The sequence below is a fragment of the Rhamphochromis longiceps genome, linkage group LG6 (assembly GCF_057381845.1).
Source record: "Rhamphochromis longiceps isolate RC_006_pf linkage group LG6, R_longiceps_female_GT1.1, whole genome shotgun sequence".
NCBI classification, from domain to species: domain Eukaryota; kingdom Metazoa; phylum Chordata; class Actinopteri; order Cichliformes; family Cichlidae; genus Rhamphochromis; species Rhamphochromis longiceps.
The window spans coordinates 25,266,280-25,289,856 of record NC_140562.1 but is presented as its reverse complement, the minus strand read 5'-3'; the positions used below and the strand labels follow the sequence as shown (position 1 = coordinate 25,289,856).

The window sequence follows — 23,577 nt, the reverse complement described above, 5'->3', positions numbered from 1 at the left end:
TCATTTGTTTTTAACTGATCTTTAGCAGGAAGCACAAAAAGGATATGAGATATTTCAGGGTTTTTTAATTGGACTTTCTTCATTTATATGGGCACAGCGGATTTATCCAAAGGATTCTGCAATATTTCAGTCTGGCTTTACCAACAAATCTGCCATCCATTAAGTCATGCCATAAGTCGTGTTTTTTATGGGAACATGTATTTGCCTTAGGAGTCACTGTTGCAAGTCAAACTCAAAGTCCCACACAAGAAAGGATGAGCATGACCATTTTTATAGGCATGCAATAGTGCGGGTCACAAGTCTGGATCAGTCACATACATGGATAAGAAAGGACCATTCATGATTCACCCTATAATCCCCCACTGTTCAACCCGTCAGATTCTTAAGTGGAGCAGCGAGGGCCCAGAGGAAACAACCCCACATTCCTCACTGATATAGTTTATTATTGGAAAAATAAGTCAGTCTAAATCATGTGCATTGAAGAACAGTGTTTGCCCATGTAGGAAAATCTAGGTGACGTTTGCAGAGAAGAAAAATACTGTCCCGCCCATAACTGAGTCATTTTCAGTGCTTTCATATACAAAGACGGCTTTGAGTAGATCTTGTTGCTCTTTTTTAGGGTTTCTTTAAATAACTTTAAAAAAAAAAAAAACACTGTACTTGCCTGGTAGTTATGAGAAGTTGTGAAAATTGATCTTAGGTTTATTAACACTAAAAATACAACAAAACAAAGTTTCTCATCAGATGATCTAAATATAACATCTGCAAACCACACCGAGCTCTTTGCAAATCTTTCCTGTCACTTGCTATGCCCTGTGGTTAACAACTCTTTTTGTCTACAGTCATGCTAGTCTAAATAACCGTGTTTGAGGGCTGGGTGGGAACTTGAGCAGTCACAGTATTCTTGAATGAAATATCTCAATGAATATGATGCAACTTAAGAGGTTTGCCTTGATGTTTTGATTTTAAAAACTGCTTTTGTTCATTTTTTGATTTTGACTTGCTTTGTTTATGTGGGTCTAACCTCAAAGACAATGTTGTGGGAGAAACCCAGAGGCCCACTGATCACAGGTCATAGTGTGACTCCAACCGTGGGAACAGGAAGTACAAGTTATTAAGAATACAGACCATAATAGGCTAAAATAATCTAATCTTCCTAGGGAAGGGGCTCTGTGTCTGTGTGTGTAAATGATGCAACTGAAGGACATTATAACTGTGCATGATGGCAGTTATATACGGTGTGGATGTATGCAACTGTAATAGACTACATTTGTTTTTCAAATCAAATGATGGGCTTTACATTTGTATGACAACAGTGGAAACAAAATCCTCACACACTCATAAAAGTCCCACCAGTGTTCACAGTGGACCATCCGGCCTTTCTTTTTTTGGTCTCTTGCATGGTTAAAGAGCTTGGACAGCCAGCATTGTATTGCCATTTCAGAAGTCTCATTAAGAAGGCACCCCCCCCACCTTAAAGAGGTCCCAGCAGATGGCTGCCCCTTCCTGAATCTGGTCTTCCTGGATGTTTCTTCCTGTTAAAAGGGACTTTTTCCCTTCCCACTGTCACCAAGTGCTTGCTCATAGGAGGTCTGATTATTGAAGTGTTCTCTGTATTGTTGTAGGGGTGGTGAAGAGAAAGCTGAGCGTAAAAGCGTAGCTCTCAATTTACTGTTTAGTCTACTTTCCTACCCTCACCTATGGTCACGATCTTTGGTTAGTGACCAAAAGAACGAGATCACGGATACAAGCAGTGGAAATGAGCTTTCGCCGAAGGGTGGCTAGCCTCTCCCTTAGAGACAGGGTGAAGAGTTCAGCCATCTAGGAGGGGCTCGGAGAAGAGCCGCTGCTCCTCCACATAGAAAGGAACCAGTTGAGATGGTTCAGTCATCTTACCAGGATGCCTCCTGGGCGTCTCCTGGGTGAGGTGTGTGAGGGTATGTCCCGCTGGGAGGAGGCCCCGGGGCAGGCCCAAGACACTCTGGAGAGATTATATCTCTCAGCTGGCCTGGGAACACCTTGGTGTTCCCCGGAAAGGCTGAAGGAGGTGGCTTGGGAAAGGGAGGTCTGCGCTTCTCTGCTTAGGCTGCTGCCCCAAACCTGGCACTGGATAACCAGAAGAAAATGGATGGATGGATGGTATTGTAGGACCTTTACCTTATGATATAAAGCATCTTGATGACTGTTGTTGTGATTTGCTGCTATATGAATAAAATTCAATTGAATTTATCAGAATTTTTCTGAGCTGAATTGAAGTGAATTGCACAGTCACTCACTCAGTCACTCACTCAGTCACTCATTCAGTCATGCTGGTTATGGTGTGTTGGCTTTGTCTCACTGTGCAAAACCAGGCTGATGGAGAGCAGACACACACTCCTGTGTAAATACATAAATAAATAAATTTGACTCTGACTGTCATTCACTGCATCATTCAAAAGCAGGAACCTGCAATGTGTGCTACCGTACCATAGTGGAATATTTATTTAGCCCCAATTCTTTTAAACAACACATATTTTCAAAATATTAAATATATAATAATATATAAATACTGGAGTTATGGCACATCTGGCCAAATAGGACTACCTGGAAGGGGGATTTGAGTCTTGCATGTATTGCTATGTTTGCTATGGGTGATTGTATTCTTAAAAAGCTACAGTTATATTTAAGTTCCTAATTATAATTGTTTACAATTATTCTATAAACCTTACATTGGCAGAAACAATAAATGCTCTATCTAGCTTCAGAGTATATGTAACCACAGCGAATGCTGAATTTCTTTTTTTCTTTACTTTCACAACTCGCAGTCTTTATATAAAGCCACTTTCAGCTGCTCCCTGACTACAAATGACTACAAATGCAAACAACTTATTCAAAACAAGATAGTGACAGCATCACAAACTGGCATCTTCCATTTCCCAGAAAGTCCCCTCCTAAAAAAACAGCAAACTTTTATTGGTGACCTCATTCTGGAGAAGCAGGCATACTGTAAACAAAAACAGCAGCCAAGAAAGCCATTTCAGTTTTTTTTATTTTATGAGGGGAAGTCCTAAACTATCCAAATAAAGGACTTAAAGAAGGAATTGTAATCTCCACAGAGACCTTTATGAAACTGTTACTTCTGATTGTGACCGTATGAGAGTTACTTGACACTCCTTCTAAAAAACAGCCTTTCTCTACTAAAGCTGATGTTGTTTACAGTTAGGAATGTGAATTTCAAACATCCTGTTTAGGCAGTAACTTTTTCATCTAAGGAAGGACAAAAAATAAGATACAACTTTTTATCTTGATGCTTGATGGCCCAGGTAAAGAAATCACAGAAAGTTGATTCTGTTCACTTGTGCTCTGCGTTTTGAGTGGGAGAAACGTTTCATCACTCATCCAAGTGAGCTCTTCAGTCACTAAAGAAGACTGAAGAAGAGGCTGTAGAAGTGAATGACTGACAAAATGTTTCTCCCACTGAAAAAACAATGTCCAGATGAAAAGAACCAACTTTCTGGGATACAACTTTTTAAGTAAAGGCAGACTATTCCAGTGGTTCTAAAATTACCCAGAGGTTCCTGAACCACAGCTAGTGGGTCTGCATAGCATCTATTCATCGGTTTTCTTGCACTTGTCCATCACTAGGGCGCCATTCATTCCACCTAACACAAGGCACAAAGCAGGGTATACCCTGGACAGGTCGACAACCGTTCATGCTCACAATCATACCTAAGTACAATTTAGAATTGACAATTAATACTGTAAAAGGATCCCAAAACAACTAACGAGAGAAGCCATACAAGCATGGGGTAAACATGCAAAATCCCCACAGAAAGGTTTCAGCCAGGTAGTGAATCCAAACCCAAGACGTTCTTTCAGTGAGGCAATACAGTTAGGTTCCCCCCTGTCAGAGAGGAATGGATCAGGCCCCGCGCTGCACAGCTCTGTTTTGAAGTCGGAACTTTCAGCCAGATTACCTGTCAAATTGGTGTTAGTATTATGAGGCAGCAGAGAGGTCTTGTAAATTTCTCTCCCCTTAAAAAAGTCACTGGCCCCCAAAATTTTGGATCTCAACTTTATGGATCAAAGCCTGGTAAGGTGGTGATGACAGCTGGATTTGATCGGTACACTCTGGCTCAAACACATGCCTCAGAAGCGTATAAGCGTCTGCACCTCAGCATATTGTAACACCTCTGTAGCCTTAAAGTAGCACAAAGAAAGATGAATTCTTACACATACACAAGCTTATACGGTTCTGCAAACACACGGTCATGAGGACTTGCTAAAGTTTACCAGATTTATAAAATAAAAGTAAATCTGTCTGTTCTTGAATCATATTTATTTAAACAAGATACAGACAAGTGATAGAATTACTTTACTCGTCTTGGAAGACATTTTGAAATGTAAGCAATTTATCAACGCGTAGTAAAATGCACCAACCTTGCAGGATTCCTTACACAATCCCAAACTGGACAGTGTCTGCGAAGTGAGAAACTGAATATTTATCCTGAAGTCTTGTTGTTCATGAGGAATTACTCTGCATGCTGGACCAGACCCCGTGCAGTCCAAGTTAGTGAGGTACTACACCCTCCCACCCAGAATTCTGCTGAACATATGCAGCACTGGCATTAATTCATCCAGCTGAGAACCAGAAAAAACGTGTTGTCCTTGGACACTGTTGCCACAGCAGCATCAGCAGGAAATACTTCAGACCAAGAGTCAGAAAATGAGGGGCCAGGAGTCGTTTCATCATATGATGAGCGAGACCTCTGAGCAGCTATGTTTCCGCTCCGTGTTCATTTGTGTTTCAGTTCCAAGCGAAACCTCCCTGCATCTGCACCGGTGCTCTTACATACACTTGAAACTGCTATTCGGGTGTTCTGCAGGATCTGAATTAGCTTGCTTTTATTATATGCTGATTTTTACTGAGAATGAAGATTTGCCCCTGTGTTCATATGGACTTCAGAGTTACTAAAATATCTTTATGTGTGAAATTTTACTTTGCAGGAATGTTGAATTTGTCATTTAAGAAAGACTACTCCTACTCACAGTTACTTTTCCTTACAGTCTCCCACCTAGTGTGTTTATTGCAAAATCAGAAGCAAAGCATTTCTTCATCATGATATTGTGTGTGTTCAGTCCACTTGGAAGTCGTGTCTTCAAACCTTCACATTAAGACAGGAAACCTTTTGGGTAATACATTAAACTATGTTATTGTGAACTTGGGCATATTGTAAGCTGTTTGGTTATCAGCTTACAATATGCAAAAAAGTTCAAAGAAAACAAAAATATGACTCACAAAGGGGCAGATTTTCAGGACTACAAAAGTAGTGAAACAAAACACCTCAGACTCTACTGAACTACACCTTGCCCTTACTTGGACTAAATTAGCGTGCATCTGGGATGCTAATTTAGTCCAAGGGTTAGGGTAAGAGTTTGGCTAACCCAGTACAGTGTACAGTGATTCAATCTGAGTAGTCATGAGCTAGAAGGTCTACAAACACCCTATCCTCACATTTAAGCTGAGGCCAAAATTCAAGCGCTGGAGTACTCAAACAGAAGGACTGCAGGTGTTTGCCTGTAATTAATCAGGTAAATACAAGTTGATGGTCTTAATGGGATGACCTTTGCATTTCCTCAATATGTTACATACACATGCTACTTGATTCAGAGCACAAAAGTGAGCGAATTTACCGAGTCGAGCGAGATTGTGAGGTCCATTCGCCAGCTGTACAGACACTCCCTCCCTTCCCCGTCAGAGTGAAACTGCGCACACGACGTGCAGTGGGATAAGTAAACGTTTCAAGTGCTATACAAGCTCACTCATTTTTATACAGTCAAAGAACAGCTTTATCAGTAAATCACTCATTTTTATCACCTGAACATTAACTACCTTTGGAGGCTAAATACCAACCACAGAGGTGGCACACTTACCAGACCGGAAACACACCCGCGTAAGCTTAATTTTATTCTTCATTAAGCCTCAGCACTCATTTCAAAGATATATTTTGTACCACTAGGAAGCACGCGTTATTTGCTGCTATTAAGCTACTTTCATCCACTATTAATCACGACCACAAACAGCAGTTACGTCTTTACTCCAGCAAACGGCGCCAAATTCCACACAAGCCGCTGGCGTGCAAGCCGATGTGCTGCGTTCAGGGACAATCCGACAAATATAGATATTTTTAAGGATTTTTTGTTAATAAAATACCTATTTAGCATTCGTTAGTTTTACTAGATCAATGTGTTGTGGCTAATATTTTATAAGGTCCGGGGGTCCCCAGCTTAAAGTGTTCCTGGATAAGTAGTCAGTGGTCTTTCAGAAGAGTGTGCTTGGTGGTGATTCATGTTTCATGGCTGTGAATGTTTGGTCAACGGATCAAAAAAAAGAATAGAAATTGAAAATTCAGGCTTGGACAAGTTCAAGTGTAGGGACTCGTCTACAAAAATGTCGTGCAAAAGCTCAAAAGCGTCAAGGACACCTTTCATTGTTGCTGCATTGCTAGCTCAGTATTTGGAGTATTTACAGTAGCCCCTAAACGTCGCATACAAAAAGTTGTCTTCTTCCGTGTTTACCTGTAAGTGGAAGGGCGTAAGTGGGTGTTAGCCAAAGGAAGGAAAATCCTGCAAACAAATTCGTGAATTTGCTTCATTGAGGTGGTTAGAGTGAATTAGTGTTTAAAGAGAACTGAACATGAGCCGAAGGAGTTAAGAAATTTAATAAAGTTTAGGCACTTCAAAGTTTTTTCTGTTGAAGTTGTGTACTCGTAGTTCGACGATGGGGTGTTGCGGGAGCACAGAGGTAAGTTAAGCTAAACCTAAGGGCGCTATGGCCGCTTTTAGTTTGAAAAGCCGAACAGCAAAGCTCGTTTAAAGCTCGTGCGCAGCGTTAACGTCACTCTTTGAGCAGCAGAAGCAGCTCTTTGTTTTTGTTACTTCGTCTGGTACCAACGAAGTCGCTAGTTTGCAGATTTTTGGGAGGGCAGTGAGGCAGGTACTTCTGGGCGCTCTCCACAGAAACGGAGTTTTAGGATAACTGTTATTTATGCCTTGGCAGAGTAAACGTGAATGGAAACCGCTGGAGGAGCACAGCTGCACGGATATCCCATGGCTCATCATATTTACACTCTTTTGCATTGGCATGGTAAGTCTTTAGGTGAATGAGAGCATAGGCGTGTGGGTGATTCTGCTGATATTTTAGCCACACGCCAATGCTACCTTTGAGAAAGTTGTGATATCTCCTTGTTTTTTTTTATCTAAAACTATTTTATGAGGTGTTGATCACACTTCGCGGTCCTTTACGGAGCCTGCTGTGTAGCTGTGTAATTGTACTTCTCCAATACTTAACAGGTCAGCAGCAACTCATCTAAAAGCAACATCAGTAAGAAACTTAATGAGTGCAGGGTTCATTGCAGGTCTTCTGCATTAACTCATGTCCCTTCTTTGTTGTGCTGGCCAGTTAGTGAGTTAGACAGCAGTGAAGTTGCTGCCTTTCATCAAATAGCTGCTAACCTTTGCAGTAACAGCACTGCTGTATATCCAGTTTGGCAAAAACAGTTTTTGCGAGCTTGAGATTCAGTGATACGATGATGGCTTTTGGGGCTGAGGTTTGTCGTGTTGTTGAACTGTGCCGTAAGAGGGATTTTTAACATTTAATAAACACTCACTCGTATAAATTTTGTGGCTATGTTGGTCAGATCTGAATATGTAAAAAAAACTCTGTTGTAAATTTAGAACATTTTCAAAAAGTTGAATCAGCATTCTTCAATAAAAAACATAAAGGTTTGCCATCATTAGCATTTATTACAGATTAGATTAGTTTTATTTAATGTGGGCGTACCATTAATAAATTCTATACTAATCTCATGATGATATCATCTTTGATCCGTGTCACCTGCAGGCATGTATTTGTGGCTATCCTATTGCCACCGGAGGTGCCGCCAGACTTGTTTTCGGATATGACAGCTATGGCAATACCTGTGGTAAGAATAACACCAAAATTGAGGGAGTTCCTCTTAGTGGCCGGGACATGACGGAAAACAAGTGAGTCTGATTGGTTACATATGACTTTGCATGCGGCATAGGTTTAGAGTGTTTTTACACTGTACTCATCATTTTCAGCTATGCAGACCCTTTGTTGCAACAGTCTAATTCTTAAGCTCTTTGCATTCCTTGATGAATAGTGTAGTTTATTAGCATACCTTCTTTCTGTATAATTTGCCCAAAGAAAGTCTTAGTTAATGAGATTTTTTTAAAATCACGATTTGTCTTTGAAGTCTTTGATTATATTTCGCGTTTTGGGGTGTAGTTTTCCATCAGCATGCAGCCCGTGGGCCACATTTTACTGAAACAATGGGTCATGCTTTATTGATGGGCTGATTGCCCATGGAGGCTTTGAATAAAAGGCGTTTCTGCTACAAAGAAGGATCTGTCTGACAGAGTAGCAAATGTCACCATCTTTCATTTTCTCACCAGACAGAGAACTCCCAACTGGCATAATAATAACCAAACATGATATACAGATGAGGACAAAATTACTAGCCTGCCTCAAGATTTTCCAAGTCGCTGTTTTTTAAACAGACCAAGGGATTTTCAACATAGCGTTTCTAAACACACTAGTTTTATTTAGAATGCATTAATGATCTGTATTTGCACAAAATAACAGTGTTGTGCCAGGAAAAAAAACCAAAATGACCACGGTCAATATTTAGTCCTCCATCTATTTATTGACGTATAGCACAAACTATTGCTGTGCAATGATGTGCTTTAACTTTATAAAGCGCAAATTTGTAAAATCAAGTTCTAAGAGAAAATCATGATTTATGAACAGTACACAACCTAACCAAGGATTTGAGCTGGCACTTGAGAAAATATGCTAAAAACAAATAAAATCAATTTAGACTGTAGAAGAAGAATTGATACTAAAGGAGCAGGAGATGGATATACAAAGTTATCACAGTTTTTCCAAGTGTAAAGAACTGGAGTGAAAAGGATCATCAAGAAATTGAGAGAGAGCCACACAGTACTGAAGAAACCTGGCAAAGGTAAGAAAACAAAAGCTTTCAAAGACTCTGGAAAGAAAACCATTGAGAGCTGTGTCTAAAGACCCCAGAACAACTGCCAAGACACTGAATGACTTGGCCAAGCTGGGAATCGTAGCCTCAAAGAAGACAATCTCCAGAACTCTGGCCTGCAAGGCTGCAGACCAAGAAAAATGTCTGCAGAAGAGACGCCTTTAAGCCAGATTGAAGCACATTAAAGACAACCCAGTGAAAGATTAAGCATACTAGAAGTGGGTCCTTTGGTCAGATGAGATGAAACTAGAGCTCTTTGGTTATAAAAACTCTCCTTATGTTTGGAGAAAGGAGAAAGAGGCATTAAACCCAAATGCTGTGGAATGCTTTCAGCACAACAACAACCCAAAACGTACGTTGCTCCTGATGAAGAACTACCTCCAGACGAAAGTGAAAGTTATGGACTAGCTGTACAAAGCTCTGACTTTAATCCCATTCCAAATCAGTGGAATGAACTGAAGTCCTACCTCCATCAAATCTGGAGGGATTGAGAGATTTGCCAAAGAAGAATGGGCTGGGATTGCTCAGGAGACGTGTGAGAGTGTCGAAAACTATGACTATGATCTGCAGGAAAGGACACACAACCGACTATTAGCATCTATTAGCATTTTGACTCTTAGTTAGTTACTTTCTTATTTAGTTAGTTTCATTTTTGTGAAATAATTGTGTTCCTATGTGTAAAGCAAAATCATTTAAAAATCTAAAATGAAAGTAGGATGTTCAAAAAAGTAGTTTAAAAATTCCTTGCTCCGTTCAACAGCTCATGGGAAATGTTTTAAAAAGGAAAATTTCATAGTGGGGCTAATATTTCTGTCCTCATCTTAACAGATAGGGTGATATTTTTTTGTCGTTTTGAAGTAAAGGGCAGGAAGTATTTGGTATCAGATGGGCAATAAATCAAATTGTTCTTCCTTTTTTAGGTTTGTTTTCTTTCTCGATCCTTGCAACATTGACTTAATAAACAGGAAGATCAAGTCCATTGCTTTGTGTGTTTCCAAGTGTCCATCTACTGAGCTGACGACATACTCTGATTTAAAGCAGTTTGCGTTGAATAATGGTGAGAAATTTCAGAAGTGCAAGTATTTTACAGAAAAGATTGCTCACCAACATCCTTATAATTGTATGTTGAAGCATTTTGCCAAGTTGAACATGTGATATATTTTTTTCTTTCTGTTAGGCTCGAATCTCTGCTCCTATGATCTTACTCCTACAAGATACACAAGCTATTCATCAGAAAAATCAACCAAGTGTCCAAAGCTGCCTGTTCCACCAAGGTTATCTATCTATCTATCTATCTAGAGATATAGTTCTTTCATTAGTTTTAAATTAATTCATTAATTCTCCTGTACTCTTATTAGCTTAAATACATTCCAGGACCAACAGAAAAATGGTTTTCCACAATTTATCATTTATTTCTTGGAGACCTAGTCATTAGAAATGAATAAAAATCTGTGTTCTGTGTCTTTTTGCTCTTTGCAGTAAATCTGTCCTGCTTTTCCGGCGTTGTATTCCTACGGATATCAGCTGCTACACTCAGTTCGCCAAAGCTTTTATGACATTTGTCAGCGACAACACTGTGTTGCAGCGTGTCATCTCTGGGGTGATGGCCAGCAAAGAGATCATCATAGGACTTTGCATTCTGGCTTTAGGTATAACTCCAGCTTGCAGTATGAGATTTGCTTTTATGATTTCTGCTGCCCCTCTTGCACAGCTCGAATTTCTAACGAGGATTCAGTAGGAAGGAAACCATTGGAAGGGATGCTATTTTTGTCCTGAAAAAACAGGAAATGTTTGAGCGGTTACAGTCGTCGTATCCACTCAAGTTCTGCCCGCAAGCTTTAATTTAAGGTCTGCTTTAACTCATCCCCATGAGACAGAGCTGATCTCATGTCAGCTTCAGACGTCTTTCATCTCAGTTATTTGATGTGCCTCGTTCTGGGGTTTTGGTTTTCAGTGCTACAGGACAGACTTTTTCATGTGATTCAGATTCAGAGCGACTTTCTCTACAATAATAATAATAATAATAATAATAATAATAATAATGATTCCTGACAAATAGCCCTCAAATAGTTTTGTAACAGTTGGACAAATATTTGAAACTTACAGATTTAAAAAAAACAACAGATACAGAAGGAAAAACAGTGATTTGCAATAGTATGTAGAGTGGATGTAGCCACATTGCTAAGGCTGTGATTAACATTTGAGTCTTAAGCCTAATTTCTTTATATTTTGCTTCCAGACCTCCTTGTATTTTTTTAAGTGATCTTGAGCAGTGGTTCTCCAGGCTTTCTGGGGGTTTTTTTTTTCCCAAAGCTTTTCTTTGGACATTGGCTGCTTTTTCCCACATTTTCACTCCAGCTCTTGTACCTGACCATTTTCAGTAATATTTTCTTTTTGGTGAGCTGCTTAAAACTGACCTACAAATCATTCCAGTGCAAAAGCAGCACCTAACTCAAGGGCTTTCCAGTGTTGTGTCTACACATACAAAACCAATTTTCTAACTGTAGCTTTAAAACCACTGACCTTCTGACTTGTGGATGACCCTGTCTGTCCCATGAGCCACAGGTGCACCGATCAGCTTGTTGCAGAAATACGCAATTTGTTCCTGTTTCTTTAGTTGAATCAAAGAAAAATGCCACATATAACAAAGTCTGACAGATATAAAATAGTATAGAAAGAAAAGGGAGCAAAAAGCAGCCAACATTCAAAGGAACAGCTTTGAATATCCTCTAAGAACCCTGGAGAACTATTCACTTTGGCCTGTGATGCTCCTGATAACCATGCCTCTGCTGTCTATCACAGTGCTCCTTATTCCTCTATAGCCAGTAGCTATGTTTATGTTGTTTTACATTTAGTTTAACTTTCAGTTTGGTTTGTGTTTTAAAATTATAAGTTTTCATTAGTTAGGTTAAATAGCTTTTTTAAAATTATGTCGTGTCTTTTTTCAGAAGAGATAAAATACAAAATGTTTGTTTTTGTTCAACCTAATTTTCTCATGCTTGGTTTATGGTTTATAACATGGAGGGAAAAATGTTTTTGATATGCCATGTGTCTGAACCGTGACCAGCAATATCCCAAACAACTAAAAAAAAAGTTTTTTTGTATTATAAAACTATACATGCTGCATTTCCGTGTTAGTTAGGCTGCAGATATTTAGGCATTTCTCTTGTTAACATTGTTTTCTGTACTCACGTGATGTCGTCTGTTATTTCTCTGATGCAGTTCTCTCTTTGATCATGATGGTCGTCATTCGTTACATCTCCCAATTGCTGGTGTGGATTCTCACAGTTCTGGTGATCATCGGCTCCACAGGTAACATCTTTTAATCCGACGCTCTGAGTCACAGCAACAGAACATTATAGTTTATCTGCTTTAAAAAAAAAAGAAGCAACATTTACGTGGGTATGATCTTTTACAGGTGGGACGGGCGTTCTGTGGTGGTTCTACGTAGACCACAGAAAGGCTCTCAACAGTAACACCACATCAGTGTTTGGAAAAGAAGTGGCATCGGATAATGTTAAGGCTTTGCTTTTCTATGCCATTGGTGCTACTATTTTCACGGTAGGTACACATACGTGGATGCTTTGCTATATATTTACAGTTTAAGAAATGCAGTGATTCAGAAGAATGAAATATATACAGTGGGGCAAAAAAGTATTTAGTCAGCCACCGATTGTGCAAGTTCCCCACTTAAAATGATGACAGAGGTCAGTAATTTGCACCAGAGGTACACTTCAACTGTGAGAGACAGAATGTGAAAAAAAAATCCATGAATCCACATGGTAGGATTTGTAAAGAATTTATTCGTAAATTAGGGTGGAAAATAAGTATTTGGTCACCTCAAACAAGGAAAATCTCTGGCTCTCACAGACCTGTAACGTCTTCTGTAAGAAGCTTTCCTGTCCCCCACTCGTTACCTGTATGAATGGCACCTGTTTGAACTCATCATCTGTATAAAAGACACCTGTCCACAGCCTCAAACAGTCAGACTCCAAACTCCGCCATGGCCAAGACCAAAGAGCTTTCGAAGGACACCAGGAAAAGTATTGTAGACCTGCACCAGACTGGGAAGAGTGAATCTACAATAGGCAAGCAGCTTGGTGTGAAAAAATCAACTGTGGGAGCAATCATCAGAAAATGGAAGACATACAAGACCACTGATAATCTCCCTCGATCTGGGGTTCCACGCAAGATCTCATCCCGTGGGGTCAAAATGATCATGAGAACGGTGAGCAAAGATCCCAGAACCACACGGGGGGAGCTGGTGAATGACCTGCAGAGAGCTGGGACCAAAGTAACAAAGGTCACCATCAGTAACACACTACAACGGCAGGGAATCAAATCCCGCAGTGCCAGACGTGTTCCGCTGCTGAAGCCAGTGCATGTCCAGGCCCGTCTGAAGTTTGCCAGAGAGCACATGGATGATACAGCAGAGGATTGGGAGAATGTCATGTGGTCAGATGAAACCAAAGTAGAACTTTTTGGTATAAACTCAACTCGTCGTGTTTGGAGGAAGAAGAATACTGAGTTGCATCCCAAGAACACCATACCTACTGTGAAGCATGGGGGTGGAAACATCATGCTATGGGGCTGTTTTTCTGCCAAGGGGACAGGACGACTGATCCGTGTTAAGGACAGAATGAATGGGGCCATGTATCGTGAGATTTTGAGCCAGAACCTCCTTCCATCAGTGAGAACTTTGAAGATGAAACGAGGCTGGGTCTTCCAACATGACAATGATCCAAAACACACCGCCCGGGCAACAAAGGAGTGGCTCCGTAAGAAGCATTTGAAAGTCCTGGAGTGGCCTAGCCAGTCTCCAGACCTCAACCCCATAGAAAATCTGTGGCGGGAGTTGAAAGTCCGTGTTGCTCGGCGACAGCCCCAAAACATCACTGCTCTCGAGAAGATCTGCATGGAGGAATGGGCCAAAATACCAGCTACTGTGTGTGCAAACCTGGTAAAGACCTATAGTAAACGTTTGACCTCTGTTATTGCCAACAAAGGTTATGTTACAAAGTATTGAGTTGTATTTTTGTTATTGACCAAATACTTATTTTCCACCCTGATTTACGAATAAATTCTTTACAAATCCTACCATGTGGATTCATGGATTTTTTTTTTCACATTCTGTCTCTCACAGTTGAAGTGTACCTCTGGTGCAAATTACTGACCTCTGTCATCATTTTAGGTGGGGGAACTTGCACAATCGGTGGCTGACTAAATACTTTTTTGCCCCACTGTACATGTAACATTGTAACATGTTTCTGCTGGTATTAGAGAGAAAAAAATCACAATTATCATCAAACTGAACACCTCCACTGAACTTGTGAAACGCTTCAGGTTGTTCTCCTGCTGGTGATGTTCTTCATGAGGAAGCGTGTGGCTCTCACCATCTCCCTGTTCCATGTGGCGGGTAAGGTGTTCATCCATCTTCCCCTGCTGGTCCTGCAGCCTTTCTGGACTTTCCTTTGCCTCATACTCTTCTGGATCTACTGGATTGGTGTGCTTCTCTTCCTCGGGACAACAGGTTAGAAGAAAGGCCTATCGGAGACCACAGTTTTAGTTTCTTTTTTATGTGTCTGTTTGTCATTATTGAGAATTCTTTGAGTTGCTGTTTGCTTCAGTTTGTGTATTGACATTGCAATGCACCAGTTTTTTTTTTTCTAGCGTCAGATGAGTTCAAGCAAGCGGAATATTAATTGTCGCATTGTGACATTTTGTCTTTGTTTTGTGGCATGACTGCACTCCCACATTCGGAGTCTTGTGCAAGTCTCGTGATGTGGGAGAACGGACAAAGAAAGAACCACTTCTTCCTTCTCCTCATTCTCTTTTTCACAGCGGATTTTAAATAGTATTTAAATGAAAGGTCAGCACAAGAGCAGCAATTCAGTTGATTTCAGTTTGCACAATTTAAAAGTACACACACAAGACAAATAACATACTGTGAAGGAGTAATAAAATAATCCAGTGGCTTTATCTGAAAGTCTTTTGTACTCCTAGTAATGTCAAACTAGGAGTACAAAAGTTTTGTGAATGATCCTCAGTAAGTGTACATTAATAAAGGAGCATTAGTTGGTACACATGGGTTCATAGCTGTCCAGCAGAAATGAGACACATCTCTATGAATGATGTTTTAAAAGTGGTTACAAAGTATTTTAAATACTGCTTGTAACTTTTAAGTGGAATGTGTTTTTAATAAATCAGAGGGAAACAGTTTATAATTTAGGACTCTTAAATCTTCTAGAAAAAAAATCTAGAAACTAGATCTCTGGAAGTAAGGAATTTAGGGAAAGAATGATGTGACACTTGACAAGCAAGTAAGAACGTAGCTGTGCGGTAAAACGGTGAAGTCTTGAATTGTTTATTTGTTTTATTTGGCAATTACCAAAATCATTGCCTATGTTTCCGTTGGGGATAATCCACCAATAGTCTCAAGCTCTTTAATCAAAATGAAATTCTTAATGCTAAAATCTAATTCCTGTGGTTTTAATTGCAGCTGCTCAGTGGCTTTGTGTCTTTTACAGTAAAGTAGGCTGTTACATGCATGACATCACTGTGTGGCTTTCATTTCTGTTGTAGTTACTAGCATTTCATATGCATATCATTGAATCAAACCTGCATCTTATTAAACTCCAGTGATTGGCTGGCAGCAAAATGAATGAAAAAACTGCAACATTCATATTAAAGCAACTGAAAGTCATGCTGGGTTTTTGTTTTTGTTTTCCCCTCATAGGAACACCAGTAAAAAACAACTCTACAGGTGTGGTTGGGTATGAAATGCAAGGGCCTCTCCAGTTCCTGGTGTGGTATCACGTCGTGGGTCTCATCTGGATCAGTGAGTTCATCCTTGCCTTCCAGCAGATGACTATTGCTGGAGCTGTGGTCACCTACTATTTCACAAGGTACAAAAGAAGTAACAGACAGCACTTTGGGTTTAATCTCACTAGATGCTTAATGCTGCATTAGCTGATTGTAAGGTTCTTCTGTATTTGTTTAACTTAAGGAACAAGTCCCAGATGCCAGCAACTCCTATCATTTCCTCTATGGCACGTACTATCCGCTACCACCTGGGTACTTTGGCCAAAGGCTCCTTCATCATCACACTTGTTAAGATCCCTCGTCTAATCCTGACATACATCCACAGTCAGCTCAAAGGAAAGGTGAGCTTTAAAAGTCATGTTTAAAGCTCTTAAATTATATTATAATACATATTCTAAAACTTTTCATCTTTGTACATGGATTGCATTTTGTTTTTGTCTGTTTTTTAATAGGAAAATGCCTGTGCCCGTTGCATGGTAAAAGCCTGTGTCTGCTGTCTGTGGTGCCTTGAGAAGTGTTTAGCATACTTGAATCAAGTAAGAACTCACATTTTAATGAACTGTATGTTGTGTGTAGATTATCCCAAGTATTTACCGTCTGCATTTCAATATCAAATGATTTCAGAACGCTTACACAGCCACAGCCATCAACAGCACAAGTTTTTGCACCTCAGCTCGTGAAGCTTTCCTTATCCTGGTGGAGAACGCACTCAGAGTAGCCGCCATTAACACTGTCGGCGACTTTGTCCTCTTCTTGGGAAAGGTACCAAATGTATCAAATAACTAAGTTTGAAAGCTGACGTTATCAACACATGTCAACATGTCTGTGTTTTCATAACTTGTTTGCTCCGCCCCCACGTTGCCTAGACGTACATTTTTGGTCCACTTTAATACTTGTTGAGGTGTGTTTTCTAACCAGCTGTGTGTCTTCATTCTCAGATTCTTATCGTCTCCTGCACAGCTTTTGCCGGCGTTCTGGCTCTGAACTACCAGAGGGACTACACGGTGTGGGTGCTGCCTCTTCTCATCGTCTGTGTCTTTGCCTTCCTGGTGGCCCATTGCTTCCTTTCTGTGTTTGAAAATGTGGTCGATGTCCTATTTCTGTGCTTCGCTGTGGACACAAAGTATAATGATGGCAGCCCTGGGCGAGAGTACTACATGGACAAGGCGTTAATGGTGAGATGAGGGATTGTCCTTTATCTGAGGTCCTTTTTTATTTTATTTGAGAATATGAAGTAACAGAAGACTGGAGACATTCTGTGCTCATGTCAAAATAGGCAGGAGGTTAAGGTGTATAGCAAACCTTTGCAATTGTTCTGTCTCTCTAAAATAGACAGGTAGCCAATCATGCTTATATTCACACCTACGACCAATTTAGACCCACCAGTTAAACCAACATGTTTGTCTTTGGACTGTGGGAGGAAGCCGGAGCGTCCAGAGAGAACCAAGGCATGGGGAGAACATGCAATCCACAAAATAACTTTTCTAAAAAAGAAAAAAAGTATCTTTGATTGATATTGGCAGTTCAGATACTGTTTACCCAAAACACTTAACAACCCCCCAAACAAAACTGGCCTTCTACTCCTGGACTCCATGGAAAGACATTTCTCCTGCCACTTAATCCCTCTAACCCTACATGGCGTTTTGTAAAAATTACTATATTGTTTTACTTGAATATGTGAATAAGATTAAAAACTTCTAATTACTAATATTGATTTCTTAGACATTTTCTTTTAAATTTATAACTTTTTGGCTTTGAGTCGCAGTGTTTGCACAAATGTTTTCTCATTTGCTTTTTAACCTTGCAAGAAGATTATTTTGACCTAAGAGTTAAATCATTTTTGTATAACTCTTTGTTCCCCTTTTCAGGAATTTGTTGAAAACAGTAAAAAAATGGGTTGGAAAAAGCCAGATGATGGAGATGGTCGTGAGATGAAGCCCATGGTGAGCTGAAAATTTGTTTACAATCCTGGAACGAAAGATCCAATAAGTAAATAAGCTAACCACTGCTGTAGGTTTGGGTTTTGCATGCCAGATGATGTAAAAGTGGAGTGTTTTTGTTTGCTTTTCTTGCAGGCACGTGGGACTTCAGCTTGATACTGTGTCAAACATCTAAAACCACATCTCCAATTTTTAACTCAGAGGTTGCCAGCGTCACACTGCAGGGACATCCACCAGATAGATAACAACTGACTTTGTACAGAAGTTTTACATAGTTTTGCAGAAGATGTTTCTTAATGTTTATTTTTCAAAAAGATTGTATGAGAATGTAAAGTTTGCCTCTAATGTAACATGTTTATTTGGGTTTATGTTTTTGTTATTAATAATAGGATGGCTTTTTTCCCTCACATATGTGGGTTTCCCTTGTGGAATTTTAAGTAATATGATGGTTTAACGTGTTTGATAAAAAACAGCTACCATTTGGATGTTTGAGTGTACCTTTTTAAACTGGTGGCTAACTATGTTACAATGCATAAACTGTTCATGATGTTTGTGACTTATTAAATTTTATACCAAAATAACACAGCAGAGTTTTATTTATCTATTTTATCTGTTTATTTATTGTTTTTTTTGTTGCCCACAACCACAGGACTAAATCAAATGTTGATCAGCTCATCAGCCACAATCACTTGCAGGCAACCTTTGTGATTGTCAGCTTAATCAGTCAGTTCAAGTGAAAAGAAGTAACAAATGAAGATGATCAATTTTAAACTTGTCCTTTAGAGGAGAGCTCATTTGTTGTGGTTGTAAATGAGTGTTATCAATAGATGGCATCATGGGAAACATTTAGGAAATAGCACTTAATAATGCTCATAGATATCGGGAGCTGTCACAGTAAGTCCAAATTCTGTACTATGGAATAGTTAGCGTCGATCCATGTTTAAAAATCGTGTCAGACTATCACATTCATTTTCCCAAATCTTGAACACTCCTGGTGTTGGCTGTTCATGTACAAGAATGTTCCAGACGGACAAAAAAAAGGTGACAAGTTCATTCAAGTGTTAAATAAAAGATTTCTTATTTGTATTAATTTTATATTTGGGCTTTAAAAGAAAACACAATTTATACAGTTTTACTCATTTACCTTCTGTTGTCAACATTTGCAGTTCCATCAATTAAAGAGTATTCTATAAAACAGTAACGAACCGCTAACAAAGGGCCAAACAATCAGCTGTAGTTTCTAACTTTCATCACCAGAGGGCAGCAAATTTCTTAAAATGATTGCATCTCAGTTGTAAATACAGTGTAAGATGCTACCATAACCCTCCTAATATAGGAAAATTACACTACTGAGACAAAATTCTTGAACTACCCCTTATTTTTTCATATTTTACAAGGAAAATGTAAATTAGGTGCAGCAGTTTATTGAAGCAATTATACAAATATACACAGAAATACAGTATATGAGGGAAAAATGGTTTGTACAGTTCTAAAAAAATTGAACATCAGTATTTGTATGACTATTCTGTAACATAGCCTTTAACTCTCAGGCAAGCTTCTTGTAATTTCATCTCATGTCTTCAGGAATAGTTCAATGGATTTTGACAAAATCCCCAACACCCCTGGCTGAAATCCAAACCATGACAGAGCCTCCACCAGGTTTTACAGATAGTACACACTCACTGTTTCACCTCTGTCCTGACTTTGTCTCTACAGACGGAATCAAACCAGTCATCAATCAAATCAAGTTTGGATTGATCACTCCATAAGACTTGTGTAATTTGGCACACCTGAGTCTTTTCTCCTTGTTTTACTTCGTAAGATCAGCTTCTTGACAGCCATGCTTCCACTGAGACCAACCAAGCAGATGGATCAACTAAAGGGTCAGATACATCTGACCTGATACATCGGGTCCTGTGTCAGGTCTTTGCTGTCAGCCCCCACTTTCTTAAGGACATGACTTTCAGGCACTGTTCGTCTGCTCTAGGTATTTGTTTTCAGGCCTGCTGCTTCTTTGGCCTCCACTTGTCCAGTTTCCTCATTTTTTTGACGACACTGCGTACCATACAGAGATATGACACGTTTTCATCACTGGTTGATGCCTTGTGTTAGGGGACCTTGTTTGCTTGAATGATTTATTGGTCAGTGTTAGGTGTCCTCAGATCCACTTAGAGAAAAAAAGATTAATATTTTGATTTCTCATAAAGTGATAAAATATTTAGTAACTTTAAATTAAACATATTTAATTTGTTACTAATCTGTAACTAATCATGTGTCACTATTTATTGTATTTTGTATTATAATTTATGTATTTCTACATGTTCATGTATCAAAATGTAGTTTAAAATGAGTAGCCAATTAGATTTTTTTTTTATCCCAGATTTTTAACTTTGCAGGTAAATTATGACACTTTGTTGATTAGAAATATTTGTGATCACCATGGAAGCAGACTATCCTGCCATAAATCTGCTTATTAGTCCTCCTCCTATTGATGTATAGATTACATGTCCTCCAATTGAGTGCTGAACAGCCAAGAATCAAACCACTAAGCAGTTAGAAGTTATTGATGAGAAAGCTCTTTCTGCGCATTGCTGTCCACCTCTATAAAATGCAGGAATCCAGAGGAAAACAGCTCGATGCATGGTGGTGAGTCACACTGAAGTGATTTCTGTATAGAGCCATTCCCAGAAGCTTTTTGTTGCAGGATAGAAAAAAGCCTGGATAGATTTTAGGGCTGGGTATCGTCACTGATTTCTAGAATCGATTCAATTCCGATTCACAAGGTCCCGAATCGATTCGATCCACGATTCGATTTAATTCGATTCGATTCGATTCAATTTAAATCTGGGAAATTTTGACAGTCAGAAATATAATTCAGATCAGTACATTTACATATTTTTGTATCTATAAAAAGGAAGCTGACACACGCAAGACTTTATCCAAGCTGTGAGCATCACAGCAGATGCCTTTGTGTCAAAGTAGCTGAAGATAAAACACAAAAAAACATGAAGGTGATTTTCCTGGCCTGGGATTTTATAAAAAATATTCTGCAGTACATCAAAAACGAAAGAAAACCATTAATTAATGAACATTACCTCTGACGTTACAGCGGTTTTATTAGAGACACGGCTAAGCATTTTGCATTTTGAATAATTTTAAAAAGTTTAAATTTGTTCAGTATTGAACAGCAGAAATGAGGTTTTCTTTTCGGAAGAATGTAAAAGGGGAAAAAACAGCGGCTGACAGCCTGTAAACAACAGTAGACTTGTGTAACAAGCAAGCGAATAATGAAGAAAGCAAAACTGTTCGAGAGAGAGAGAGAGGGAGAGGGAGAGAGGGAGAGAGAGAGCTGCGCATCGCAATGGAAGCAAAACAGTAAAAGAATTCATGACGATGTTTATGTGAAGCGTTTGGATCTTCTTTTGCTGCTGGTTCGGTCAATATTGTTTGGAGAGAGATCAAACTAACAGCTTTAGAATCAGCGCATAAAGGGCGTGAACACAAAGCGCGGACCCGGATCAGCGAGCTGTCGGCTTTCAGCCCCGACTGTGAGAAAGGCGACATCTAACTGATTCTGATCCGCGGGTCGCGCTGTGTGTTTAAGTCTATGTGCAGAATCCCTGTACCTGCTCTCATTTACTGTTTGGTGGTTCTTGAAATTTTGTGAGATGTCACCAGAGATTCTGGCATTTCGGACAAAATAAATTTATATTAAAAAATCGATTCAGGATTTTAATGAATCGATTTTACGTTATCCAAGCCAGAATCGATTTTAATCGATGGATCGATTATAAAAACCCACCCCTAATAGATTTTCTTATTATTATTGGCGTTTCTGGTTTGGAATTATCGAAAAATTGTCATTCTGTGCATTGATCCAAATCAGTCGCTTTTCACTTGATCTAAGAAGATAGGTTTTACTGATACGATGATATGATGACTGATATGATTTACACACATTATTTTTTGTGTTTTTCACTTATACTCACCATGAATAAAAAGGTGCTTACTGTAAAGAAACTGCAGTGCTCCCAGTATTGACTGCAGTATTGAATGCAAGAAATAATTACTTGCCTCTTGATCTTGATTCAAAACCTAAAGTGAATGGTTTATAATCATTAAGGGCAAGGCAAGGCAAGGCAAGTTTATTTGTATAGCACAATTCAACAACAAGGTGATTCAAAGTGCTTTACAGAGACATTAGAAACAAGAACAAATAAAAAGCATGATTTAAAATTGAATAAAACAAGCAAATAAACTAACTAACTAATTAACAAACAAACAAACAACAGTATATAAAATCAAAACAGATAAAATCAGAACAGTAGATAAAATCAGTAGTTAAATGTAAGTTTTGAAATTTAAGCTTAAAGTGTGGATTTGGTGCTTTATTCAAATGCAGCTGAGAACAGGTGAGTCTTCAACCTGGATTTAAATAAACTGAGTGTTTCAGCTGATCTGAGGCTTTCTGGGAGTTTGTTCCAGATATAAGGAGCATAAAAGCTGAATGCAGCTTCTCCGTGTCTGGTTCTGACTCTGGGAACTGATAAAAGACCGGATCCAGATGACCTGAGGGATCTGGATGGTTCATACTGGGTCAGGAGGTCATTGATGTATTTTGGTCCTAAACCATTCAGAGCTTTATAGGCCAGCATCAGAACTTTAAAGTCTATCCTCTGACGGACAGGCAGCCAGTGTAAGGACCTCAGAGCTGGACTGATGTGGTCCACTTTTTTGGTCTTAGTGAGGACTCGAGCAGCAGAGTTCTGAATGAGCTGTAGTTGTCTGACTGATTTTTTAGGTAGACCTGTAAAGATGCTGTTACAGTAATCAAGCCTACTAAAGATGAATGCATGGACTAGTTTTTCCAGGTCCTGTTGAGACATCAGATCTTTTATCCTTGATATATTCTTGAGGTGATAGTAAGCTGACTTTGTTATTGTCTTAATGTGTTTTTCTAAGTTTAGGTCTGCATCCATCACTACACCCAAATTTCTCGCCTGGTTTGTGGTTTTTAGATGTATAGATTGAAGTTCTCTGGTGACCTGTAATCGTTTTTCTTTGGCGCCAAAGACTATTACCTCAGTTTTGTTTTTGTTTAGCTGGAGAAAATTGTGGCACAACCAGTCATTGATTTCCTCAATGCATTTACCAAGAGCCTGTACAGGGCCTCGGTCTCCTGGTGACATTGTGATATATATTTGTGTGTCATCTGCATAGCTGTGATAGTTTATTTTGTTGTTGTTTATAATCTGTGCCAGTGGGAGCATGTAGATGTTAAACAGAAGGGGTCCCAAGATGGAACCTTGGGGAACTCCACATGTGATACTTGTCTGCTCAGATGTGAAGTTACCTATTGATACAAAGTATTTCCTGTTTTCTACGTATGTTTTGAACCAGTTTAGTACAGTTCCTGAAAGACCTGTCCAGTTCTCCAGTCGTTTGAGTAATATGTTGTGGTCAACTGTATCAAATGCTGCACTGAGATCCAGTAAAACTAGGACTGACATTTTTCCACTGTCTGTATTCAGACATATGTCATTAAACACTTTGGTCAGAGCGGTTTCAGTGCTGTGGTTCTGTCTAAAACCTGACTGGAAGGCATCGTAGCAATTATTCTGTTTTAAGAAGTAACTGAGCTGTTGGGAAACTGCTTTTTCAATGATCTTACTTAAAAACGGGAGATTTGAGATCGGCCTGTAGTTGTTCATTTGTGTCTTGTCAAGATAAGATTAAACTTGTATTGCTCCTCTCTGATG

General features: G+C 39.3%; 1 protein-coding gene across 1 annotated transcript; it reads left to right on the top strand.

Annotated features, from left to right (window-relative positions):
• Window positions 1-6,544: 6,544 nt before the first annotated feature.
• On the top strand, window positions 6,545-18,399 carry slc44a1a (solute carrier family 44 member 1a). Its single transcript, XM_085409856.1, has 16 exons — window positions 6,545-6,784; window positions 7,040-7,126; window positions 7,883-8,025; window positions 9,977-10,113; window positions 10,234-10,330; window positions 10,536-10,705; window positions 12,279-12,368; window positions 12,475-12,617; window positions 14,400-14,586; window positions 15,793-15,961; window positions 16,063-16,219; window positions 16,331-16,414; window positions 16,503-16,640; window positions 16,817-17,053; window positions 17,747-17,821; window positions 17,954-18,399. The coding sequence occupies exons 1-16, from the start codon at window positions 6,761-6,763 to the stop codon at window positions 17,972-17,974; spliced, it is 1,959 nt and encodes a 652-aa protein (XP_085265982.1). The 5' UTR covers window positions 6,545-6,760; the 3' UTR covers window positions 17,975-18,399.
• Window positions 18,400-23,577: the final 5,178 nt, after the last annotated feature.